The following is a 27812-nucleotide window of genomic DNA, read 5'->3' on the forward strand; positions in this document are numbered from 1 at the left end:
TCCAGCAAGTGGAAATCTGTTGTATGGGTAGAAAAATACAGTAGCCAGGTTGGGTGTGCCAAGTGCTAAGTGGATAAAGAAAGGGCTATATGCATAATGCATATATCTGCCTAAATTAGATATTTGTGTAATCTGTAAAGAATTGTCAGCCAGGCAGTGGTGGTGCACATCTTTAATCCCGGCACTGAGGAGGCAGAGCCAGGTGGATCTATGAGTTTAAGGCCAGCCTGGTCTACAGAGCAAGATCCAGGACAGGCACCAAAACTACACAGAGAAACCCTGTCTCAGAAAAAGAAAAAGAAAAAAGAAAAAAAAAAAAAAGAATTATCACTGCCTTTCTAGATGGAGTCAAGGGAAGAAGCCTGTTTTTGTTCAAGTGCAGTTAGGGGTGCTTTGATATGTGTCTATTAAGTGCACGGTAACCTGTTATCAGAAAGGTTCTCCTCCTTATGGTTAACATGGTGCTTTCTAACTTTCTTTTATATCCACCAGTTCTCAGTCACTAAACCAGATCTGCCAGACCCAAGTCTCTCCCATGAGATCTAACCCAGTCCCATGAGATGTAATGCAGTTCCTAGAGAAAGGCATTAATCCACTCCTCGGGGCTGGTACCACCATTACTCAATCACTTCCCAAAGATCCACCTTCTCACACTATTGCATTGAGAAATGAAGGCTTAATGCAAGTTGTGGCTTAGAGAAACCATACCCAAACCATAGCAATCTGCAGAGACAAGACAGTGAAGCTCACCGTTTAAAAGCTTCTTGGAATGCTGTCTTCCAGGGCCAACTCCCTGAAAGCACCTGAAGTACATCTCCAACTATTTTAATGCCTACTCTCAAACCAAACCCTACCTTGTCAGTCACTGACTTCTCCGCCATCTAAGAGATAAACATGGAGGAGAGCCCAGGTCCTTGATACCATCTCTTCCCTTTCTGATGGACGATCTCAAACCACAAGAGGCATAGAGGGTGCCCTGGGTTTGTTCTAAGAACTGGTTGAACTCCCTTCTCTGAAAGTCACTTTCCTCTTTGTTAATGAGGAGCAGACTAGAGAGATTCTGTGAGGAACATGGAACACCAACAAAAAGCATGTGCTTTCAAGTTTTGTTTTATTTCTTTTAATTTTTTTTTCCCCCGAGACAGGGCCTCTCTGTGTAGCCCTGACTGTCCTGGAATCCGCTCTGTACATCAGGCTGGCCTGGAACTCACCCCTGCCTCCCTGAGAGCTGGAATTAAAGGGGTGTGCCACCACTGCCCTGCAACTTTCAAGTGTTTTGACTGCCCAGTTCCTGCTGTATCTTCACAATATATAAAAACTGCACGTGGCCGGGCAGTGGTGGCACACGCCTTTAATCCCAGCACTCGGGAGGCAGAGCGGGGCGGATCTCTGTGAGTTCAAGGCCATCCTGGGCTACAGAGTGAGATCCAGGACAGGCACCAAAGCTACACAGAGAAACCCTGTCTCGACAAAACCAAAAAAAGAAAAGAAAACTAAAAAAGAGAAAAAATGCATGAGGCTCAGAAGGCTGCTGGATTACAATAAATAATACTCATGTAGTAAATGTTACCATCATGAATGACATCATTCCAACCCCAATATTCAAACTGTTCCTTCAGTGGGTTCCTTCCTTGAATGACTTTAAATCATCAAACAAACGTACTCAGTGGTTTGGACCCTTGAATTTTTGGCGCACTAACTATCTGGGGGAGGGGGGGAGCTGAGACTGAGTGACAGCCATGACGGTGCCTATGGAGTTCACAGCCCCTCGCTTCTTTCTGCGACCGGGAGATCAGAGCCCGGGAATTGCCGGGACCGCCCACAGCTGCCACCATTGGCGGCCTCCTCGCTGGCGTGACTCAAGCCCCGCCCCCTTCCCGCTGGGACCACTCTGAGGCCATCTCTGGAAGCGGAGGGGGCCTAGAAAAAGGGGTCGCGAGGCATCCTGGGCTGTGTAGTCTGTCTCCGCATCTGCCGCAGGAGAGTAGCGCCTCACGCCGCGGAGAACTACAACTCCTAGCAGCCTCGCGGAGAGGGAGGCGAGGGGGCTTGAGTCACGTGGGCGCTGGGCCTGGGCGGGCTAGGTCTCAGTGCGGCGGCGGCGGCGGCGGAGGCGGCGGCGGCTCGCGGGACCGGGGCCTTTTGTTTGGAGCGGCTGCGGGGGGCCACGGAGCGGAGAGGCCCGCGGCCTTCCCCAGCTCGCTGGGTCCCGGCCGCCCCTTGCGGGGTTGCGGGGCCGCCCCGTGGGCCGCCCGTCGCCTCAGGCACCGCCGCCCCGCCCTAGGCCCGCCCCGCCCGGCCTGAGGGGAGGAACCGGCCGGGCCTCGCCGCGCGGCCCAGCCAGCTCCGGAGTATTCGCTGCTCTTCGCTGAGCTCTGCACACAAGACTACCCCCTCGCGCCTTAGGCCGACGCCATGAAGATCAAGGATGCCAAAAAGCCCTGTAAGTTGGGATCCGGGACCCGCGGGTTGGGAAGACGGCCCTCGGAGCCTCGGGCGGAGCGGCCTGCTTTTAAGCTCGGGGTTGTTGTCGGGCGCCCGCCAAGGAGGGAAGAGAGGGATCGCTGCAGCCCCGGGTTGCGGGCGGCGGACTTCCCTACCCCCATGCATGCCGGGCGAGCTTCTGCCGCCCCCCAGCCCTCTGCTCCCGTTTGTTCCTGGAGATCTAGGAGGCACACGGGAGATATTTCACTCCGGCTCTACCAAACGGTATTACAGCTACCGAGCCCCTCTGGAAGTCAGGGCGAAAGGAGGTGGTCATGGCTGTCAGCTAAGGCTTGGAACCTCTCCGTTTTTACTGATTTCTGGGTTTCCTGCTCGTGTCCTTGAAGTCCCGGTGGGTTCCTGGGAGTTGTCCCTGTTGCGGTTGGACCTTTTCAACGCATGTGCGTGTAATCCGCCAGTAGTTGAATTGCCTTGGCAGTTCAGAAAATCAGCCGGTTTGTGTTTGTTTTAGAAAGCAGATAAACAAACAGAAAAGTTTAAAACAAAAAAAAATATTTCAGCCAACCACTTCGAACCACAGTGATATGGTAAATACCTTGAGAGCTTTTTCTGTAATTGTGCATTCATATACTGCAAAGATTCTATCCCTGCAGTCAGAGAACACCTCGAGTTTCATAAGCGTCCTTTTAAAAGCCTTTTATTTCTGCAGTTGGTTTATTTTTATTGGTTCAGTCTTTGTGAATGTTGCTCTTTCACTCTCTACAAAGAACTAGGGATATGGGGATCCATGCTCCTGTCTTAACTTGAGGTTTTAGTTTTTAGTGTCCCATGCTATCTTCCCAACTGCTCCAAGAGATCAGCTATAAAGGGAGGTAGCCTGATCCCATTAAGGGTTCCTATAAACCTCGCAGAAGCAGCTTCCAAAACAGTCTAAAAACTGTTAACTTAAATGTGATTTTTTTTTGTTTAAAGATGAGGGAATTGAACTTCACCTCAGTAACTTTTAGTACGTTCCGAGCAGTCTGCTCAAAGTGCAATGCTTCTATTCCACCTACAGGGCATAGTCTAAATACTTGAGAAACACAAGTTTTGGTCTTTTGTTTTTAAATTTTAGATTATCTACCCATGAAATGCATTAACAATGATTTGTGTGTGTGTGCTAGTTCAAGAAGTCTATGAACCAGGGTGTGGTGGTGTACACCTTTAATCCCAACACTCCAGAGGTGATCTCTCTCTCACAGTTCTGAGGCCAGCCTGCTTTACATAACAAGTTAGTTCCAGGTCAGCCGAGTTATGTGATGAGACCCTGTCTCAAAAAACCAGAAACAAAAAGGAAGTCTGAAGCAGTGATAGTTTAAGTTTACATATTAAACTAATGCACCCTCAGCCTGAATGATAAAGCACACTTGTCTCGTCTCTTGTAACTCACACAAACTAATGTGGCTTAATGCAGTGATGGGGAACATGTGACAGCTTCCTTCAGTGAACTCTGTTTTTCCAGTTGTTGCTGGGTGGTGGTCATTCACGCCTTTAATCCCAACACTCAGGAGGCAGAAGCAGGCAGATCTCTGAGTTTGAGTACAGCTTGGTCTACAGAACTAGTTCCAGGACAGCCAGGGCTACTCAAAAAGAAACCTTTTTTTTTTTTTTTTTTTTTTTTTCTTTTGAGACAGGGTTTCTCTGTAGCTTTGCACCTTTTCCAGGAACTCACTCTGTAGCCCAGGCTGGCCTCAAACTCACAGAGATCCGTCTGCCTCTACCTTCCGAGTGCTGGGATTAAAGGTGTGAACCACCACCGCCCCGGCTGAAACCTTGTCTCTTTAAAAACACACACTTGTGACCCCAGTCTCTAGAGGTTGAGGTAGGAGGGTTGTGAGTTTGAGATTAGCTTGGGCTACATAGTGAGTCCAGGGCCAATCTGAGTTGCAAAGTGAGACTGTCTCAGACAAACAAAAACTGAGCACCATAGAAAGAGTGGGGGCCTGAAAATTCTCCTTTCTTATAAGCTCCCTGTTGGTGCTAGTGGTTCCTGCTTCCACCCTGAGGGACTGCTCTGCACCCTGTCCCTTCAGAGCCTCTCCCACATTGTGCTTTTGAGAATTGCCTCTTCCCTCCTCTTCTTGAAGATCCATTCCCATTAGCTGTAAACAGCTTCCAACAGCTCAACTTAAAAATGACCCTTCAGGTGGTGGTGGCACACGCCTTTAATCCCAGCACTCGGGAAGTAGAGGCAGGCCCATCTCTGAGTTCGAGGTCAGCCTGAGCTACAAATCGAGTTCCAGGAAAGACGCAAAGATACACAGAGAAACCCTGTCTCGAAAAAAACAAACAAACAAACAAAAAGCAGCTTTCATCCTCACAGTTTAATTATGTGTTAATTCATCTCCAGGAGAGAAGAAAAGTAAATGAGTCAGACTATTCTCTCCCTTGGGGGAGTTGACCTCTTTTTTTAATGCAATTTTAAAATTTTAGTTTTTTGAGAATTTTTATACATGTATGCACTGTAAGTTGATCATGTTCAATGCCCACCCCCACCTCACCTTCCCCATGTGATTTATTTTTTTTTAAATCTATTTCTGAGACAGGGTTCCTCCACCAATTCTAGGCTGGCCTAGAACTTGAAGTGATCTGTCTGCCTTTGCCTCCCAAAGTGCTTAGTTTAAAGGCCCACATGATTTCTTAAACTTTAGATTTTTCAGTTTTGCTTATCTGTGTGTCTTGTAGCTGGATTAGTTAGGTGATAGTAAAAGGTGATAAATAAATTTAATGTGATACAGGTTTGAGTCAGTGCCAACCAAGTAGTAAGGTACTTGAAATTTTTTTTGAGCATCATGTATGTATCATGTGCTTCTATATGTAATTTATTTGTAAATTTATTAATATTAAGAATTGTCGGGGTTGAGGATTTAGCTCAGTGATAGAGCACTTGCCTAGCAAGCGCAAGGCCCTGGGTTCGGTCCTCAGCTCTGGAAGAAAAAAAGAATTGTCACTTCCAGTAGATAGTAAAATAGATTAGGAGGTGTAATAGTTGTTAATGTGACTCTCATTAGAAATGAGGAATTTACTAAAGAAAACAAATATTCAAACCTTTCCCAGGGAATATTAATACTGAAGGTATGGAGATGGGTATTTTCTTATTTATTTTAATTTCATGTGATGTTTTGCCTACATGTATGTCTGAAAGTGCTGGATTCCCTGGATGTGGGGTTAGACAGTAGTGAGCTGCCATGTAGATGCTGGGGATTTGTAGACTAGGCTGCCCTCTGCCTCCCAAGTGCTGGGATTAAAGCGCCACCACCACTGGGCTGATTTTGAATTTTGATAAAATGATTTCTGTTCTTCCAAACCATGAAATCTAGAATCAAGCATGATTCAAATAGAACTTCTTTTGGTTAGGTTAATACCAGAACTTTGGTGTATTTGTTGTTGTTGTTGTTGTTTTTGGTTTTTGGTTTTGTTTTTGGTTTTGTTTGGTTTTTCGAGACAAGGTTTCTTTGTGTGTCTTTGCGCCTTTCCTCGAACTCACAGAGATCTGCCTGCCTCTGCCTCCCAAGTGTCCACCGCCAGGCCAGAACATTCTTTAGTCCTCACTAAAAACATGTCATAACAAACATGGTTATTGAAAGATTTAGAGCAATTCTGAGGGAAATCCACATTCCCTTGATCAGTGTCATCTACTCCCATTTTTTAACCTAGTATATATAGCTAGATCTGTGGTTCACACCTATAATCCCAACACTCTGTTGAATCAGGATTGTTGCAAGTTAAAAGCCAACTGGGCCTTATAGTAGTGAGTTCCAGGACAATCTGAGCTATAGAATAAGATCCAACCTCAAAAAAGGCCAAAAAACAAACCATGAAATGCAAAAGAATTTGTTCATACACTTGATAATGTCTTCTGTCACTACATTGCTTTGGAAGCATTAGTGGGGATGGGTCAGGAAAATGACTTGTAACTTCATACGTAACAATCCCCCCTCTACTTAAGCAAGCCTATGAATGAATTTCTCAAAGAAATTCTAGATTTTATGAACTGAAAGCAGCTCTTGGTGATAATTACATTCTTTTTACCTAGAGGTTTGACTTATAAATGGCCTGCCATTTGTCTCAGGTGTCATTCATTTGACATGGCCTTCTTGTGACTCACTTTTCCAATACTAAAAAGTTCAGTTTCCTGATTCTTTTTCTTCCCCCTTTTTTGAAACAGTGTCTACATATGTACCCCACCTACCTGGAACTCTTTATATATAGACCAGGCTAGCCTCTGCCTTTGAAGTGCTAGGATTAAGGGTGTACACCACCATGCTTGGCCATGAACTATTTCTATAGAAGAAAATAGTGAGAATTACTTCTTTCTCTCTTTCTCTTATTCAAAATTACATGCAGAGAGAGACAGATTGACTGACTCACTCACTCACTAACTCAGGCTGGCTTTGAACTCATGGTGTGTCATCAAGGATAACAAACCTGATCCTTTTTCCTCTAGCTAGAGAGTGCTGAGATTACAGGTGTACAGTACTGGCCAGTGATTTCTGCAGCACCCTGCCAACTGAGTTGCATATGGCAGCCTACATGTACCATATACATAAATGTTGCCCACAGGCCAGAAGCAGGTGTCAGATTCCCTGGAGCTGGAGTTATTGGCACTTGTGAGCCACCTGGAATGGGTGCTGAGAACTGAACTCTAGTCATCTAGAAGAGTAGCAAACACTCCTAGTTGCTGAGCGATCTCAGCCCAACACCTTTGAGTGAGAGCCCAGAAATCTATAATTTTCAAATAATGCCTAGATAGTTTTGATTTTCAACTTGCCAGGCACCTTTAGTTTTTAAGTGCCTCTTTTTTTGAGATAAGGTTTCTGTGTGTATCCCTGGCTGTCCTAGAACTTGTTCTGTAGACTAGACTGGCCTTGAACTCAAATCCACCTGCTTCTGCCTCCCACCGCCATGCTTCTAAGTGCATTGTAAACTTGTCTGTCTGTCTGTCCTGTATGTTCCTACTTTAGAAAGCTTTCTGATGTTCAGCTAAACTGGAGAAAAGAAATGATGCCTATATTGTCTATAGAAATTATCTATAGATTCCAAGGCTCAGTTTCTTTCCCTAGCATGCAAGGGCTTTTGTCCTTGAGTCCGTATTTTCTCAGCTGAAGCCTTTCTCATATTTTCCTAACTATATTAGGGCTCTGCCTTTGGGTAGGCTAATTTTAAGTATTCTCCACATTCAAAGGAGCATCAGATTTTCTCCCCTAGAGCCACATAGTCCAGTTAGCTGAGGTCCTAAATCTGAATATTACTCCTAGCCCAAATGCACTTGTCTATTTATATAGGCAGTTCAGTGTGGTTAATCATATATACCAAAGAAAATTAACATGCTGAATGAGCAAAGGATTTCATTTCGTTTTAAAAATTTATTTGCCGGCCGGTGGTGGTGCATGCCTTTAATCCCAGCACAAGGCAGAGGCAGGCGGATCTCTGAGTTCAAGGCCAGCCTGGGCTACAGAGCGAGATCCAGGACAGGCACCAAAGCTACACAGAGAAACCTTGTCTCGAAAAACCCAAAAAAAGGGGGTTGGGGATTTAGCTCAGTGGTAGAACACTAGCAAGGCCCTGGGTTCAATCCTCTGCTCCAAAAAACAAACAAACAAACAAAAAAAGAACCCCCCCCAAAAAAATTTATTTGTGTATCAATACCTGTGTCCAAAAGCCAGAGTGTGGGATCCCATGGAATTGCTGCATGATAGAGTGGACTCGGATCCTCTGGGAAAGTAACAAGTGCTTTTAATCACTGAGCCATTTCCCTAGTCACCCAGAGTTTCAGTTTAAGGCCATAGTTTTTCCATTGGTTACCTGATGTGATTATAGGCCAGTTTTTTGGTGGTGGTTGTTGTTGTTGTTTTTTGAAATAAGGTTTCTCTGTGTAGCCCTACCCACTTGTTTTGTTTTTTGTTTGTGCGCGCATCTGTGTTGTATGAGTGTAGGCAAGCACACATGGGAGTCCAGTGTTAGTCCTTTTGCCTTCTACCTTGTTTTGTTTGAGATGTGTACTCTCCTAGTTCCCTTTGGCACTTGGCTTACAGGTGCTAACTAGATGTGCTGCTGTGTCCTGTGTCTGTCTTTTACATTCATTTGGGGAGTTAATTGGCCACTGAGCCTTCTCCTTAGCCCCTAGTTTTATTATATTAAAATCTTTATAGGACTGCAGAGGGCCTAATTTCAATTCCCAGCACCCATATGGCAGCTCACAACCATCCATTTGTATTAGATATCCTCTTCTAACCTTGAGTAACAGGCACATACACAAGGCAAAACACTCATACACATAAAATAAATAAAACTTTAAAAAACAAAACATAATTTTTAAATCCTAGTGCTAACTGATGAGTTTAAATTCTTCTTGTCATATAAGTCACTTGATAAGCATTTAATGAGTGAATAGGTGTGCCTGTTGGATAATGAATTAAAAGGTCTTGGGCAGTGTCTAAATATCATGTAAGTTTTTAGAAAGTATACAAATAGCTGGGCAGTAATGGTGGTGAACACCTTTAATCCCAGCACTCGGGAGGCAGAGGCAGGTGGATCTCTGAGTTTGAGGCTAGCCTAGTCTATAAAGCGAGTTCAGTCAGGGACAGCCAGGGCTATATTGAAATTCTGTCTCAAAAATAAGGGGGGTGGTGGAGGGAAAAGAGTTACATGTAGAAGGTAAGTCTTAGCCATTAAGTATTAACTAAGTGCAAGATTCAGAGTAAATGAAGTTTGTAGCTAATTAACCATTCCAGTTTCTTTCTTTCTTTTTTTTTAAATGTGGAGCTGAGGATTGAACCCAGGGCCTTGCACTTGCTAGGCAAGTGCTCTACCACTGAGCTAAATCACCAACCCCTCCAGTTTCCTTTCCCACAGTCAACATGTTGTTTTTTGTTTTTTTGATTCACAGCTTTCCCATGGTTTGGCATGGACATTGGGGGAACTCTGGTAAAGCTCTCATATTTTGAACCTATCGATATCACAGCAGAGGAAGAACAAGAGGAAGTTGAGAGCTTAAAAAGCATTCGGAAATATTTGACTTCTAACGTAGCATATGGATCAACTGGCATTCGGGATGTACATCTTGAACTGAAGGACTTAACACTTTTTGGACGAAGAGGGAACTTGCACTTTATCAGATTTCCAACCCAGGACCTGCCTACTTTTATCCAAATGGGGAGAGATAAAAACTTCTCAACCTTACAAACGGTGCTGAGTGCTACAGGAGGCGGTGCTTACAAGTTTGAGAAAGATTTTCGCACAGTAAGTGTCTTACTTGAAAACCAAAAATTAATGAGAATATTCAATTTTAAATACAAGGCTGGGCTTCTAAGGCAGTGATTCTCAACCTTCCTAAAGCTGCAACCCTTTAATACAGTTTCTCATGCTGTGTTGACCCCCAACCATAAAATTATTTCATTGCTACTTCATAACTGTAATTTTGCTACTGTTATGAATAATGTAAATATCTGATACACAGGCTATCTGATGTAATCCCCGTGAAAAGATCCTTCAACCCCCTCCTCCAAAGAATCGGGACCCACAGGTTGAGAACTACTGATCTAGGGTTCTCCTTAATTTCATTTTCCTTGAGGTATATGTGCATGGCTAGACTTTGACTTGGAACATTTTTAACAACTTTATGTGCTGTCGACATTGCCCAGATTTCAGTGTGTTGATGGAATGTGGTGTGAGAAGACCCTGGTGAATCTGCCTTACTTTTATTGTCTTAACTTTTGTTTTCCTTTTGTTGTTGGTGAGAGTTTTTGGTTTTTGGAAATAGGGTTTCTTTATGTAGACCAGGTTGGTCTCAAACTCGCCTGGCATTTTTGTTTTGTTTATTTGTTTTTGTATTCATATTAGCCATCTCCTGAAATCAGTTATGTTAGTATGCACCTCTTGTCCTTGGGGTTATAATGCATATGGGATGGTTTTTTTAAAATTTGCATTACTGTCCTGTGCATAACAAATGTCTGCCATGCCATAACCCTATTCACTAAATTTCTTTTTCTTTTTTTAATTTCGAGGTTGATGTTTTTATTTTATGTGCATGGGTATTTTGCCTGCATGTAAGTCCATACACTTATGCATGTCTAGTGACTAAGATGGCCAGAAGAGCCAGACGGTGGTGGCGCACGCTTGTAATCCCAGCAGTCTTGGGAGGCAGAGGCAGGTGGATCTCTGTGAGTTCCAAGGCCAACCTGGTAACTAGTCCAGGACAGGCTCCAAAGCTACAGAGAAACCCTCTCTCAAAAAAAATAAAAAAATAAAAAAAATAAAAAAAAAAAAATCGATGACCAGAAGAAAGTATTAGAGTTCTGGAACTGGAGTTGCTGGAACTAAACTCTAGTGTCTAGAAGAGCAGTCAGCACTCTTCTGTCCCCTAAATGTTACTTTGACCCCTGCCTCCTCTTCATCCACTGAAATCTAAAGTACCCCAGAGGCAATGCTGCCTTCCTTCACTGAGAACTGGTGGATTAAGTGAAATCCTTGATAGATTTTGACCCTAAACAAACAAAACGGAACCTGCAGTGCCTTAAATAATACTCTGAAGTTTTATGAAATCTATGAAAACTATACAATAATTAACCCAAGTATATTTGTTTGACCTTTTTAAAATTCTGATTTGTGCTTTTTTTTTCTTCTAGATTGGAAACCTCCACCTGCACAAACTGGATGAACTTGACTGCCTTGTAAAGGGCTTGCTGTATATAGATTCTGTCAGTTTCAATGGGCAAGCAGAATGCTATTATTTTGCTAATGCCTCAGAACCTGAACGATGCCAAAAGATGCCTTTTAACCTGGATGATCCTTATCCGCTGCTGGTAGTGAATATTGGCTCAGGAGTCAGTATTTTAGCAGTTCATTCCAAAGACAACTATAAAAGAGTGACTGGGACAAGGTAGTAATCTTTTTGGTCTGATTACATTATTTATTCAACAAAAGTTCTGGGGTATATTTTGTTTTATTTATCTAACTATTTTTGGTGATAGAGATCAAACATAGGCCCTCATACTGTTGCTAGGCAAGTATGCTACACTGAATTGGGCCCCTAGCTGCATCAGTATGTTGCTAGTTCACTAGTTTTACCAGAAAAATAATACATATTTGTGCAACAGCAAAAATATATAGGGGGCTGGAGAGATGGCTCAGTAGTTAGGAGCCCTTGCTATTGCAGAAGACCCAGATTCAGTTCAACACCCACATGGCAGCTCACAACCATCCTTAAATCCAGTTCCAGAGGTTGTAGCCTTTGCTGGCACTAGCCACACACATGGTGCTACATACATACAGGCAAAACACTCAAACACATAAAAGTAATGTCTTTAAAAAGAATATAGATGTGTAAATAAAAATGTTGCAGATCTCTTTTTGTAAGATGTTTGTGTAATGACTTAAAACAAGTCCCTAAGTTTTTTAATGGTCAACATCAATTGGCATCAGAATTTCCATAATGATGAGTTAATTTTTGTATAGAATAATTCCACTGTTTTGTCCTAGGTTTAAGAGTTGCTAGCAGTGGCAGTAAGCATTCTGTTTACTTCAGAACTACAGTATCTTTATATTATGTTTAATTTCTACAGCATTTTTTTTCTGTTTTTATATTTAAGCATAAAACTTGCCAAGTATTTTATAGATGTGAGTTTAAACTACAGTATCAAACAGAGTAGTTAATTATTTTGCATTTATTTTTATTTATATGTATGTATGTATGTATGTATGTGAATTTACATGGAACATATAAGTACAGGTGTCCATAGAGGCCAAAAGGTGTTAGATCCCTGAAACTGATGAGTACAGGTAGTTTTGAGCTGCCAGTTGGTGATGGGTGGGAACTGAATCCAGGTCCTCTACAAGAGCCGTTAACCTTTGAGCCACCTCTCTAACGCTATGGTTAATTTTTAGGATGAATTTATAGAATAAATTAATGTTCTCAAGTAGACCATAACTTTTTAACAACTTGAAATATGAATGTGAATTGTTTTAACAAGACTTAATTCTCTTACATATTTCATCAACATTTAAGAATAGGTAGCAATGCCTATTCAACTATGGGAACAGAAATTTTGAAATAATTTAGGTAGGTTTATGGGGAGGCAATTTTAGAGCAATACTCCTGTTGAAATATTTAAATGCATTAGTACTCTAATAGTGATTAGTATTCTAGAAGTCCACTTTTGTTCTGTCATTAACCAATAATTATACAAAACATTCTTGTTTTGATTAACTACAAATAATAGAAATTTAGGTAATTCTACCAAACAAGGCATTTACATTTAAAGACTAGACAATTACATTTCATGGACATATCCAAAATTATATGGGAATAGTACCGAATAAATTTGTTTAATGTGATGATCATCAGCTGGATATATCCTTCCTTCCTCTAGGTATTGGTCTGGTTCATGTTAGATGTTCATATATCATAACGGAATTGATTTCAACCTAATTGGGCAACTAAATAAACCTTTATGAAGTCATTTTTGGGACGTTAAGACACAGATTTTCCTCTTTGTGTGGTATTTTTAGGACATAGACATCCTTTTTGAGTCTGTGTTGGACAGACTGACCCAGAACTCAAAGTCTTGTCTCAGCTTCTCTAGTGCTGACAATTGTAGGATGCATTATCTCATCAACCTATTAGTGTTTCTTTATTTATTTGTTTGCTTTTCGAGACAGGGTTTCTTTGTGTAGTGTTTTTGTATGGTTTTTTTGTTGTTGTTTTTTGTTTTTTTTTTCGAGACAGGGTTTCTATGTAGCTTTGGAGCCTTTCCTGGACTGGCTCTGTAGACCAGGCTGGCCTTGAACTCACAGAGATCCACCTGCCTCTGCCTCTCAGGTACTGGGATTAAAGGCATGTGCCGCCACCGCCACCACCTGGCTTAGTGTTTGTTTTAATGCACACACAGTAGTATATTTTTAGCAATTACAAAGTATAAACTATTAGATTCCAGGTGGGGTTTTTCTCCCCAGCAGACTTAGCCTTTGAGATGACAGATTTGATTTTAATAAGTAGTTTTTTTCATCTTTTATTATGTTGATATTTAGCAATTACCCTTTGTTTATTCAATAAATAAATGTTGTGTCTTTTTACTTTGGGAAAGAAAATAACATGTAAATGCAATTTAACAAGATTGTCTTATTTTATTTTATTTAGCCTTGGAGGAGGTACGTTTCTTGGTTTATGCAGCTTATTGACTGGCTGTGAAAGTTTTGAAGAGGCTCTTGAAATGGCATCCAAAGGTGACAGCACCCAAGCTGATAGGCTGGTCCGTGATATATATGGAGGAGATTATGAAAGATTTGGTCTGCCAGGTTGGGCTGTGGCATCCAGGTAAGTCAAGTTGTCTATTTAGTTTTTGGGAAACAGTAGGTCCTGGGGTTTAAGGGTGGTTTCTTGGTTTAGAGTCCAAGTTTTGAACATTTAAGTAGTTTAAAAATAAAATACTCAAGCTGTGTGGTAGTGTTGCATGCATTAATCCCAGCACTTGGGAGACAGGTAGATCTCTGAGTTTGAAGGCAGCCTGATCTACAGAGTAAGTTCTAGGACAGTCAGCACAGAGAAACCCTGTCTTAAAAACAAACAAATTAAATTCATTATGAAGTTTACCCTGTGAAAAAAATTGCCTTATGCTGGTGATATTTCTCAGTGGAGGAGTATTTGCCTAGTATGCCCAAGGCCAGGGTTTGATTCCCTGCACTGCAGAAAAAAAGAAACTTCTCAGCTGGCTGTGGTGGCACATGCCTTTAATCCCATCATTTAGGTGGCAGAGGCAGGTGGAATTTGAGGCCAACCAGTTAGTTGTACAAAAGGAGTTCCAGGTCAGTCAGGGCCACACCATGATACACTGTCCAAAAAAAAAAAAAAAAAAAAAAAACCAAAACAGGAAAATAGAAACTTGTTATTAATTCTGAAGCACCTATCTCCTGTTACTCTATGGAAATACAAAACATATCCTATAATCCTCTGCTTATCCAAAAACTTGTGGCACTACATATAGCACATAGTATACATACTCTAAAATAGTCACACATCCTAGAAATCTTTACATGTTGTTCATGTTGTCCTGTCTATAGCTTACATTTCCAAAGGTAAAAAGCACAAGTGCTTTTTACAGTTTTGTTTACCATACCCTCCAAATGGTGATTTTTTTTTTTTACCTAACCCATCAAGTAAAAGTATTTCCCTACAGTTGAACTAGTATGCTGTGAAACATTTGAGTTTTTGCTAATCTGATAGAGAAGCAGCATTTTAGTGTAATTTTAATTTGCACTTCTTTTTACCAACAATGAGGCTAAGAACCTTATGTGGTGTGCTGTTAGTAATTATTGATCTGTTTTTTTTGTTGGCTTGTTATACAGTTGAATTTAATCAGTCCTTTCTTTAATGGCTTCTGGATATTGATTCATAGTAAGTCTTCCACACTCCAATATATAAAGGAATTAACCTGTATTTTCTTTGGTACTTTAATGTATTACTTTTATACCTCAGTCTTTGCTATAATACAAACATGATTTATAATTTTTCTTGCAACTTTATATGAGAGATAGATCCACTTTTAGTTTTTCAGTTTTTTTCACAAGGACCTAACATCTATTTTTTTTTCACTGATTAAAGATGAATTCATGCACTAGTTTTTTGTTTTGTTTTGTTTTTTTACTCTGGATGTACCATTGCTGCTGCACTCTCTTAAAACTATAGAAGATAAAAGTATGCTCTACTTATATTTTGTGATCATTAAGTTTCTTTTTCTTTTTTTCCTTTTTGGTTTTTTCGAGACAGGGTTTCTCTGTGTAGCTTTGCGCCCGTCCTGGATCTCTATACACCAGGCTGGCCTCAAACTCACAAAGATCCTCCCGCCTGCCTCTGTCTCCAAGCGCTGGGATTAAAGGTGTGCACCACCACCGCCCGCCTACGTTTCTCTATTAACTTAGGGAAATGACATCCTTGGGCCATTAAGATGACTCACTGTGTAAGGGTGCCTGCTACCATGCTTATCTACCTGAGATTGAGTCTGAGAACCTACTGAGTAAAAGGAGAGAACTAACTCCTGCAAGTCCCCGTCTCCCCCCCCCCCCCCAGACAGGGTTTCTCTGTAGCTTTGCGCCTTTCCTGGAACTCACGTGGTAGCCCAGGCTGGCCTTGAACTCACAGAGATCTGCCTAGCTCTGCCTCCCAAGTGCTGGGATTAAAGATGTGTGCCACCACCGCCTGCTAATCTAATTTATTTTATCGTGTTCACCCCTGTTACTCTCTCCTGTCTCCCTCCCACTCTTGATCCTCTTCTAAGTAGCTAGTCAGTCCCCTTCCCCCTTTTTGGTTTCTTTTCATGACCTAATGAGTTACTCATCAGTACTTTGGCAACATAGCAGTGGCTGTGTAACTAAAGAAAATGTCATTCTCCTGCCCCATCAACTTTTTAACTGCCTTCAGATACTCAAGGAGGGGTGGAGCTTCATGTATTCACTGCCTGTATTCCTAAATATTTTTGTTTATATGTGATTTCCATTATGTTGTGATTGGCTGTTGCTTGTCAGGGTATCCAGTGCCCTCTAGAAGCAGTAGTGGACTTTGCCTCCTTAGCACATCTCTGCATTCTCACAGAGACCCTTCACTCTTCATATTTGATGTCACTTGTGATTTCAGACATGCTTTTTGTGTGTGTGTGTGTGTGTGTGTGTGTGTGTGTGTGTGTGTGTGTGTCATTAATCTTGATCATTAACCTTGGTTGCTTCTGTCTAGGAAAAAAAAATTTTACTGTGAAAAGCCTTTGTTCTGAACTTTTTCTTCTTACCACAAAAATGCAGTCTTTATTCTTTCTTGCTCCCAGTGATTTGGTTGGTCTGTCGTCTTGTTACACTTGGTGTCTCTGTGGCTCTCCTCCATGTGGTCTGCATTGTCCATAGGATAGCTAACTCAACAAGATGGACACAACAAGCACTTGGAATGTAGTTAATGCATGCCACATGGTCAGAGGGCTGCCTTTACATGTATTGACTTTAGTAAGATGACCTTTCCAAATATGGCTTATAGATATGTATCATGTCTATTGGACAATGCTGCCCTAGCCATTATACTGCTTCAAGTACCTTTGCATCAGCACAATGCTTGGTATGTCATAAATGCCTGTATTATTGAATGAAAAGATTTGACATTAGAGCTGAAATCATCTTTAACAATATTTTGACTTTAAAGAGTTTCTGTACTTTTTTTCTTGGCTTCCTAAAATAATCTTAATTTTCTTGTGTTGTATTTGGTTTTAGTATGTAGATATAATGAATATCTTCCTAGTAATGAAGTCTGCTTTTTTTGACTTTTAATTCTTTTTAAAATGCTGCATATTCCTTATGGATTTTTGTTTTGAGCTGATCCTTATGTGCTCATGCTCTTTTGGCCCAAACTGTATAGAGCTATTATAGATAATACAAGTTAATGTGTGAATTAAGTAGATTTGACTTGTCTGGGTTTTTTTTGTTTGTTTTGTTTTTGTTTTTGCAGTTTTGGGAATATGATTTATAAGGAGAAGCGAGAAACTGTTAGTAAAGAGGATCTGGCGAGAGCTACTTTAGTTACTATCACCAATAACATTGGTTCTGTGGCACGAATGTGTGCTGTTAATGAGGTAAGAAGACATCCAAGTACTTTTAATTGTACAGAATACATCTGGACACAGTGGTGTATGCCTTTAATGCAGAGCTCTAGGAGTTTGGGGCTAATCTACATAGCTAGTTCCAGGCCTGTGGGGTTATATAGAGAGACCTTGTCTTTTTGTTCAATTTTTAAATAAAAATAAATTGATTCCTGTGCATCTGACAGAAGCCCTTATTTTCCATTGAGGCCTCTCAGATTTGAGATCCATTTCTTTACACTCTCAAATGGATAAAATACCTTGTTTACCAAGGGATTTTTTTTTTTTTTTTAAATGAGAAATACAGCACTTGAGAGGCAGAACTGGGCAGATCTCTGTGAGTTCAAGGGCAGCCTGGTCTACAAAGAGAGTTCCAGGCCAGCCAAGGCTACACAGTCAGCTTCTGCTTTAAAATAACCGATAAAAAGAAAGAAAGAAATACACAAATATGCAAGCTCCTTGGTGTTCAGTCCCCAGCCCTACAAAATAAAAGGAACCAACTTGGGGCCAGACAGGACAAATAAGTACTTATTCTCAAAATGTCTTCAGAAATGAATACACAGTCTAAATCTAAATGGGAGTGAAATATAAGTGTAAAATATTTTGAGATAATTATTGAAAAAAACATTGTAGAGTCTTTGTTTATAATGAATGGAATATTCAATTAGTGAGATACTTGGAAATTTTCTTACTGCCCTCGGCTTCTTTACAGTGCTGCCTTGTTGCATATGGATCAAGCAGCATTGTACAGGGCTATGAAGGCATTGAGACTTGTTCTTCACATGCTGTCTGAGTGTGTCTTGCTTGCCTTAAGAAAAATATGGAGGGTTGGGGAAATGGTTCAGTGACTGCTATGCAGAGGACCTAAATTTGAATCCCTAGTGCCCATGTAAGTAGCCAGATGCGGCTTTGGGCCTATAACCCTAGCAGGAATGAATGAGGAGACAGGAGGATCCCTGGGGCTTGCTATCAGCTTCAACCTACACTATTGTTTTTAATTGTATGTGCTTGGATATTTTCCCTGCACGTGTGTCTGTGGAGGACAGAAGAAAGCATTGCATTTCCTGGGACTAGAGTTGCATGTGGTTGTGAAGAACTAAGGTGGTGCTGGGAATGGAACCCAGGTTCTCTGGAAGATCAGCTTGTGCTCCTAACCACTGAGCCATCTCTCTAGCACACTATGTGTTAGTTTATGCCTCCTGTTCCTCTGCCTCTATATCTTCCTCTTAACTTTTATGTTATTCACCCTTCATGCTCCCCTTCCCCAGTCATTGCTACTGTCCAACTCAGTGGAGGGACCAGGTTGCATTGTATGGTACATGGTTACAACATAACTAGATACTACTTTTTACATCAGTGTTAGGTTTGCAGTAAAACTGAAATAGGAAAGTACAGGCTGTTGTCACACCTTCCACACATGTACACAGCTTCTCTGACTCAGCATACTCTGGATCTTGGTATATTTGGCTGCAGTCCAAGAAGGATGTGACATCAGCACTAAAGTCCAGAGTTCATATTTGACATTAGAGTTGACTCTTCAATTATCTAATTCCTGAATAATCAGAAATGTAGAACTGTATGCCAGGTACTAATGAATGACACTAACATTCTTACATGAGTATTTTAATGCCCTAAAAGTCACTTTCTGCTTGTCTTTCAGAAAATAAACAGAGTTGTCTTCGTTGGAAACTTTCTACGTGTCAATACTCTCTCTATGAAACTTCTGGCATATGCTTTGGATTACTGGTCAAAAGGTCAATTGAAAGCATTGTTTCTAGAACATGAGGTATGAAAATAAATTTTTTGTAGTTATTTAACAGCATGCTTTGTATGAAAATTTTCTACATTTCTATATGTAAAACTGCAAATATGTGTGCACATGTGGAGACCAGAAGACTACTTCAGGTGTCATTATCAAGAACATCATCCCCATCTTTGAGACGGGGTCTCTCACTGGCATGGTGAGGCTGTATTGGTTGCACAGCAAACCCCAAATATCTGCCTCCCCACGTTTTGGCTTATAAATTCCCTCAGTGTATGTAACCCACTCCCACCCTGAGAAGTAAATATTGTAAACTCTTGAAATCAGTAAGATTTGTTTTCTAGTTTATATTGATGGTACACTCCTATAATCCTAACACTCAAGATGTTAGTCTAGGTTTGAAGCTAGTCTGCTCTATATAAGTTCAAGGCTAGCCAGGATTACGTGTCAAGGCCCTGTGTTCAAACAAACAAATAAAAAAACCAAACAGCTTACCTCCTAGGTTTTTTTTTTCCTATTTATAATATTCAGTTAAATTCCAATCTGTGCAGTTTTATTAATTTATGTCTTTATTTTATCAGATTGACTAAAAAAGTTTGTCAATCTTACTAACATGTCCAAAGAACCAACCCTTTGGTTGATTTTGTATTGTTATTTTAATCCCAATTTCATTAATTTCTTCCATGATATGATTTCTTGCTGTTGCTGTGTTTAATGTTGGCTATTTGTTTTTCAAGAGCCTTGGGGCTGCATCATTAAGTTTGATATCTCTCAGGGTTTTTTTCTATAGTTTTTGTTTTTTTTAGACAGAGTTTCTCTGTGTAGCTTTTTGAACTGTCCTGAAACTCACTTTGCAGACCAGGTGGGCCTCGAACTCAGAGATTCACCTGCCTTTGCCTCCCAAGTGCTGGGATTAAAAGCGTGCTCTACCATCGCTTGTTTCTGGCTTTTCAAGACAGTGTTTCTCTGTGTAGCTCTGATTGTCCTGGATCAGGCTAGCCTCAAACTCAGATCTACCTGCCTCTGCCTCTTCCCAGTACTGGGATTAAAGGTGTGTCTTACCCCACCTGGCTAGTTCTTTTTATTTAATTCAGCCTACTAGTCTATCTTTTTAGTGGTGAGTTGAGGCCATTTACATTTATTAATTAACAAGGAGGGGGTTGCTATTTTCAGAAACCTATGTGCTTGTTTGCTGGGTTCTTTTGGACTTAGTACTTCTTTCCTGAATCTAGTTTATCTTTTGTGGAATGTATCCTTTCCTGTATTCATGTGAAGAAGACTATATAAATGCGTGTTCTTGAGCGGGGCGGTGGTGGCGCACACCTTTAATCCCAGCACTGGGAGGCAGAGAGCCAGGCGGATCTCTGTGAGTTCCAGGCCAGCCTGGTCTCCAGAGCGAGATCAGGACAGGCACCAAAACTACACAGAGAAACCTTGTCTTGAGAATAAATAAATGTGTGTTCTTAACAAGTAAATTTAAAAAACTACATTGCCTTAAACTGTTTAAATCATGCAGGGATACTTTGGAGCCGTTGGTGCACTTCTTGGACTGCCAAATTTCAGCTAAAGCATCAGAGAACTTTATGAAGAAATGTTATCCAGGAGGAACTGATCCAGAGACTGTATTCATTATTTGTCACTGGGAACCAAAGGATAAAAAAAGAGTAACACTATGAGCTCATGAGCTTTGCTGCCTGGAAAGACCTCTGTAATGGGAAGTATTCCTCATTGATTGTCCCCTGTGTGTATATAGCCAGCGTTCCATCTTATATGCAATACAGCCTCTTGATTGTTGAACTTTTCTCAAAAAATGATTTTCTATTTATTTGATGTAGCCAACATTGTAGTACTGTATGTTCAAACACAAATCTTTAAATCTCAGAAATGTTTGCTTATGCAAAATAATTAATACTAAATATTTGTTTTGAGTCTTTTATGTATGTTTGGTTACTAGTGAACAGGAAGTAACATACTCTGTATCATAATTTATTGTACTGGCAATCAAAGATGATCATTTTCTGTGACTTTAGAAATGTTAAGGCAATATTAAGTATTAACTATGGTAGTAGTTTTATAACATATCCTCTTCAACCAAGCATGTCTCTATGACCTCTCCCTATAAGTACAGTTTTCTCTCAGTTGATGAGTTGAAATACTGTATTTAAACATGGACCTGAATTTTTCTTTTGAATCCCTGAAATTTTTTGCACATATCTGGTGGCGTTAAGTTTTCTTTATTTCATGCATCAATCAGTATATATGTTAAGATGTTTACTGTTTTAAAATGGGGGCATAATCACATACTGTGGGATCTGCTTAAGTCCTCGGACTATTCAGATGGAATATGGTTAGACTGAGTGACATTCTGTTCTTTCCCTACTATGTGTATCTCAGACTCAAACATACACATTTCTTCCTTCTCATTAAGACTGAACTATGAAAGCTGATTTTTATCCTGCTATAAACAGCAAAGGGCAGAATCAGATGTTGTCTAAAAGGGTATTTTGAAACTGACTCTGAGGTAGTATTGCTGAGTTACAAATGGATCAGTATTTGTGGTTTTTTTGGCCATAAAAACATTGCAGATCCAAAATTTGCCTTTGCTTCTGCCTTGGAATTTATTCTTGTTTTTGAATTCCTGATTTTATAATGTTAAATCTCTCAGATTTTACGTATGCAGTAACATTTTATAGGCCAGTAGTGTGTCATAAAGTTGAGTCTGTAAGGGAAATGGACCTGTATTAATTACCAATATTTCTGGAAATATTAACCTTAAAGAGGTTAGAGATTGTCTACACTTCAAATAGTATTCCAGTGTGGTTTCTGAGACCCTAGTGTTCTGTAGTAAGAAGTTTCCACCAGACTGTCAGGAGGTGATTGATAAGACAGATCTCCGTGTAGCTTTCAGATTTTATGTGCAGGTATTTAAAATTCAGTTTTCTGCACCTAAAGATATGAACATACAAATAGTATTTGTGGAGTATATACAGACAGTGTTTACCCAGTAGACGGCTTGGAAGTTTGAAATCAGCCCGCTCAGACATTTAAGTCTACCAAGATGTCTCTTGTCAGTGTTTGCCACAGCAGTGGCCAGTTCCAGCTAGAATGCCACTGCTTCCGCTATTACAAAGATTTTGACTCAAGTGTTTATGCAGATAAAAAAAATAAATGATAGAAACTACAGATTTTCTACCTATGGAAATTCTATACATCAGCAACTATAGGTTTAGAGCTATCTTTAAGAAGAGATTGAATAGTGTTCATATTCACTTGATCACTATGCTTTGGGTAATGTGAAGCTAACATTTTGTCATTTGGAACTAAAATTACCTACTAAGATCGTTCTAACATGAACCAACTAGCTCATCCATTTACCTTTTTCCAAGTGTAATCTATAATTATGAATTAATAAGAACACAGAATCATGATTGATAAAGGCTGCCATGATTCTAATCTGCTTTACATTGCTCTTGAGAAATTCCCCTGTAAGCATGCTGTCATAAATAGGTTTGATTCTACTATCAGTCAGCCTAATTGAAGGTCTGTGTTTTGGTATTGGGGGTTTTGTTTGGTTGGTTGGTTGGTTTTTTGTTTGGTTGTTTTTGTTTTTTGGGGTTTTTGTTGTTGTTTTTCAAGACAGGGTTCTCTGTGTAACTAACAGTCCTGGCTGTCCTGAAACTCTCACTATAAACCAGGCTGGCCTTGAACTCAGATCCACCGCCTGCCTCTGCCTCTGCCTCCCAAGTACTGGGATTTGTGCACCACCACAGCCCGGCTAAGGTCTGTGTTCTTAAACAGTGCCATTTGATAGAACTAAAATGTAGACCATGTATAATTTTATATTTTCTGGTAAACACATTAAAAACTAACAAGAAATAGATGAAAATTGTTTTAGTACATGTGGGGTTTTTGTTTTTGTTTTTTTACCAGTATATCTAATGTGTTATTTCAGTGTGAAATCAGTGCAAAAATTGTTTTGAGAGATAATATTTTGCCCTCTTTTGTTTATTTTTGTTTTTAATTACGTAGTCTTCAGTTGGTCTACATTTTAAATGGCACATCTCAACTTTGACTGACCACAATTAAGATTTCATAGCCACATATATAACTTGTGTCCACTGTGTTGGTATTTTTCTAGAACTACTTCTGGTTTTGTTTTTGAGACAAGAGTCTTACGATGGCCTGGAACTGGCTATGTAGACCAGCTAGATAAACCTTGAACTCAAAGAAATCCACCTGCCTCTGCCTCCTGCACATTGAGACTAAAGGTGGGTTAGAATTACTTAAAGGAGAATGCTATGAAAACTTTATGAATATGAGCTTTTAAAAGAATGAAATGGAGTGGGAAATTTTTTTTTAAATATAAATAAGATCATTCATTTGGGCCAGTTTATTTTACACAGAGAAGCTATAACTGACTATTCCAAAAATATTATGTTGGCATCATGTCATCTCTTGTAGTGTATGGGATTTTTCTAATATCTGATACTGATAAAACTGCCTGTGATAATCTTAGTAGTTAGCAATCTCCAAACTAATGGATTTCCTTCAAGGAAGCAAAATTAATTTCAGGGACTTTGTTTCTATAGTTTCTGAGTTTTTGTGCAGTCAATTTTGAAGGATTACCAAGAAACACTTTTTAACTCGTCTTTTATATATATACAGAGAATCTTTATAAAATTCTGATAACTTCAAATGCTAAGAGCATTGTCAGTCATGGTTTTGGTGGTAAAATGCGCACACAGAGATCTAAAGCACCACCACTCCCCAAAAATGTTGCCTTCTAACTAGCTCTCCAGGCTTCTGGTCCACAGTCACATAGGTTAGCATGGCATTTTCTTTCTCAGCTACTCTAAGTAGGTGGGGAACTAGTGGATCCCTCCCTTGGATAAAGTCATTGCCAAGGCCAGTAATGTGCATGATAATTGAAAGCCAGCCTCTCAAGAGGTTCTCATTATTTGTAAAATCTGGACTCTTTAAAAACTCTAAATTGATGTTGCCCCTAAGAATGCATGTGATTGCTGTGTTTGAGAAACCTATTCCTAAAAGATAATGCTGTTTGGGGGTTACATTCTTGGGTGGAAAGCTTGGCCTGGCCATAGTTACTAAATGTTCCTTATAATTCCACTTTGTTAGAAACAAAATTCTTTCATATTTAGTTTATTTGTATCTTTTTTTCTTTTGTTGAGCACTTTATCTTTGTTAGTGTGTTGCATTTGCAAATATAATACAGAAATTCTAAATTATGTAAAAAATTGATAAAGCATAATGAAAATGAATGTCCTTTTTTCATTCAGCTTGTTTTGTACTATATGTAAACAAAATAATCAAAATACATTCTTTTTTAAAATACTCTGATTTTAAAGTGAGTCCTTCAAAATGTCAGTGTTGTCTTCCCAGCCAAGCTCCTGTTTACAGAGTGTGATTTATTCTGACAGTGATGCAGCTAGCCTAGCTTCATTTGTGTCAGCAGATAATCTTTGGTTTGGTTTCATTTGGCTTATGCTTTTTGAGACAGGGTCTTTCTATATAGTCCTGTCTATCCTGGAACTTGCTGTATAGACCAGGCTGCCGCCTGTGTCTGCCTCCCAAGTGCTGGTGATAAAGGCATATGCCACCACACCTGGCCTGCATCACATAATCTTACAAAATTACTTTTTATTTGCAGTTTGTAACAACAAGAATTGTCTTTTCCAATGAGTCTCATAATGTGAATTTTTTCCTTTGAAGATTGTGATAGCTAGTTCAAAACAGCAGTGTGCAAAGAGATTGTCCCAGGGTTTCTGCTGTCTTCTTTCTACTTACAAAATATTAAAATGTTTTGCAAAGTACCCCATATTGGTCCTACTGTGCTGTCTTGTATATATTCAATACATGTGGGGTTCAGATTTGATAATGTTTTATGGTGTGCTGGTCATTGGCCCAGCTTCTTTGAATGTCACTATCTCTTTTGTAAGCTGGAAATTCAGTGGGAAATGACATAGTTGCCAGTGGCCTGAGAAGAGCTGTCCTGTTCCTGACAGTGCTCAGGATGACTTACATGTTTTCAGTGCTTGTGTAGTAGTTTAACAATAAGTACTCTCCCCGTTACTGCCCTTGATAGCTATTGGAAAGTATGTGCATACATTCATCTGTAACTTGAATTTTAACCATTAACCTAAAAATTATGTAGGGATTATTACTACTTTTCATTTGTACAAGAGGAAACTGCCCCTCTGAATTGCTGCAGTTGTCCAACACACAGTTCCCAGCCACATTTACAAAATGAAAATGGAATTGCCTGCAAGTAGGTTGAAATGGCCCTAATGAGGCAGGTAGAAGACCAAACGTCTTTTCTGAGATTAGTGGGATAGACCTTCTAAAAGTCAGTGAGAGCTGATGCTGGAATCTTTTGGCTCCCAGCACTGTGCTTGGATCTGATCTTCATTCACAAACTAGTCTGTTTTCTAAACAAAGGTTTTGGTTCTGCATCTCATAGCTGGCTGTTAGCCTAATCCTATATGTAAATCAGTGGTCTGCTGCAGTGAGTGAGGATCAGGTACATAGTACCCACTAGGTTTGAGCCGAGCGAGTTTGGCATTTTCCCTGAAGTTGAAAGGCATTCTTTCAACTCTTTCCAGTTCTGATGAAGTCATTCCTGGGTATTTTCTGTCCCATTTTGGGAATCTTTTAAATCTGGGCTTATTATTTACACACGTCACTTCCGTGTAAGCTGCCTTACTTTGTTGGTTGCATTATTCTTGCTAGGTCCAAGCTTTGTTATGTTTAGATTCTTCTAATATTAAATCGGTGTAAAAATGTATGATATGCTACAAACTTTATGCATAATAAGACTAAGTCATAGCCTATTGTAACCTATAAAACATTTCTTGTAAATTATCTAATTTATTTTTCCATTTATGTACAGTTTCTTAATGTAAATTTTTAAAATTTGTTGTGGCCTGCTCTAAACATTCCCACTCTAAGCTTTTTCCCTTAATGCTTATATGCATGAAAGAATCTTGGGTTCTTCATTTGTACTATGTAGCCAGCCTTTAAGCCAACTCCAGGGTGTCTACCTTTTCTGTAGTTTCTAACTTTTTCTAATTTGTTAATATTCTAAAAAGTGTTAGAATCATGCTTTTTATACCCTACTTTCCAAATAAATTCTCTTATTTACTACATGTGTCTCTTGATTGTTTCATCTGACAGTACCAAGTGGCTGCATTTCCACTCCGATTCAGCATAAGGTTTGATTTCATGGCAGTTAACTGATAGATTAGAGCATAAACTCCCTGGGAGTGAGGACATTGTAAAGATTTGTTCACTCCTGTATCATCCAACCTGGTACTGAGAAAGTATTCAATAAATGACTTTTTTAAAAGATTTTATTTTTATTTTGTGTGTACTGTGTGCATGTCTGGTAGCCAGGGAGGCCAGAAACTTGGATTCCCCTAGAACTGGAGTTAAAGATGGGTGTGAGTTTTGTGAGTCTTCTACAAGAGCAGTAAGTGCTCTTAACTACTGAACCCTCTCTCCAGCCCATCTTATGTTTAGTGGTCAATGCCTGTTTGAGAGGGCAAAGTTCAAATTGATGCCATTGTCTTGACTCCAGGTGTATAGTAACAATTGAACTATGATGTGGAACAACCTTCCTGTTGAAATCAGTGAGCAGGAAGTAGGGTGAGAATGAGACCATCCTCACTGGATGAGGATGAAGTGTGGAAACATTGCATTTGAGGATTGATTCAGTTCTCCACGTACAAAGTGCAACCTGCAGTTGGAAGTAGTTGCTAAAGAGTTCAACACTACCCTGAAATGTAATTGCTTTGTTCAAAATCAATATTACATGTGGGAAGAAAATAGATGTTTGATTTTGTGAGTACTATGTAAATTGTGGAAGCAAGCTATTTATTGACATTTCTCAATTGTGGGCAGTGTGTCTTAAAGAGATGGCACAGAGGTTAAGAGCACTCACTGACTGCTCTTCCAGAGGTCCCGAGTTCAATTCCCAGCAACCATATGGTGGCTCATAATCATCTATAATGAGATCTGGTGCCCTCTTCTGGTGTGCAGACATACATACATGGCTGGCCTGGGGTAGTCTTTTGGAGGATAGACTTAGTAGAGGAAAACATCTCTATGCAACAAATAACTGTCATCTGCCCACAGTTTCTCTTTGTGGACCATGTTTGTGTCTGGTGTCTTGAGTAGGCCAAAAGAGGATGTGGTCTACCATGTGGGTAATAGGAATCAAACCAGGGCCTTCTGAAAGCAGCCAGTGTTCATAGCTGCTGAGCCATCCCTCCAGCCCCACAATTTTGTCTTTGAGCCCCTTCTAACTCTGCACCACCTTCCCCTGTTTAGATTAATTTCCGATCTTCCAGAAGACCAGCAAGTGATGGGGCAGTTAACCTAGTCCCTGTGGAACATTTTCAAAGTGCAGATTTCATTTCAGGGACACTGACAGGAAAGCCATCTGTGCTTGACAAAATAAGGTAGTTTGGCAGGTTATGTGCATGTGATGAAACACCATGGCCAAAAGCAAGTTGGGGAGGAAAGGGTGTGTTTTGCTTTAAGCTTTCATGTCATGTTTTATCATGGAAAGAAGTCTGAGTAGGAACCTAGAGGCAGAAGCTGATACAGAGACCATGGAGGGGTGCTAACTGGCTCTCAGAACCTGCTTTAGCACCCACACCCAGCTTAGGAATGGTACCAACCACGGGGGTGGGGGAGAGTCTCTCAATTACTACTTAGGAAAATGCTCCACGACCTGTATACCTACAGCCAACACCTCCCCTCCCCCACGCTCACATTTTCTTTCGGTTTTTCGGTGGTGGTGGTGGTGGGGGGTTTCTGTGTAGCCATGGCTGTCCTGGAACTTTATAAACCAGGTTTGCAAGCTCACAGATCTGCCTGCTTCTGCCTACCAAGTGCTGTGATTAAGGACATGCACTACCATGCTTGACTAGCCCCTT

General features: G+C 40.3%; 1 protein-coding gene across 1 annotated transcript; it reads left to right on the top strand.

Annotated features, from left to right (window-relative positions):
• The first annotated feature begins 1976 nt into the window (after nucleotides 1-1976).
• Pank3 (pantothenate kinase 3) lies at nucleotides 1977-22454 on the top strand. Its single transcript, XM_036197958.1, has 7 exons — nucleotides 1977-2443; nucleotides 9374-9726; nucleotides 11112-11365; nucleotides 13622-13798; nucleotides 16964-17087; nucleotides 18754-18879; nucleotides 20372-22454. Exons 1-7 carry the CDS (start codon nucleotides 2416-2418, stop codon nucleotides 20420-20422), a joined length of 1113 nt encoding a protein of 370 aa, XP_036053851.1. The 5' UTR covers nucleotides 1977-2415; the 3' UTR covers nucleotides 20423-22454.
• Nucleotides 22455-27812: the final 5358 nt, after the last annotated feature.

The sequence above is a fragment of the Onychomys torridus genome, chromosome 8 (assembly GCF_903995425.1).
Source record: "Onychomys torridus chromosome 8, mOncTor1.1, whole genome shotgun sequence".
Classification (NCBI taxonomy): domain Eukaryota; kingdom Metazoa; phylum Chordata; class Mammalia; order Rodentia; family Cricetidae; genus Onychomys; species Onychomys torridus.

Coding starts and splice junctions, on each gene's coding strand:
- Pank3 (XM_036197958.1), top strand. CDS start 2,416: ATGAAGATCAAGGATGCCAAAAAGCCCT. Junction 9,727..11,111: donor TTGAGAAAGATTTTCGCACA/GTAAGTGTCTTA, acceptor TTTTTCTTCTAG/ATTGGAAACCTCCACCTGCA. Junction 18,880..20,371: donor CATTGTTTCTAGAACATGAG/GTATGAAAATAA, acceptor TAAATCATGCAG/GGATACTTTGGAGCCGTTGG.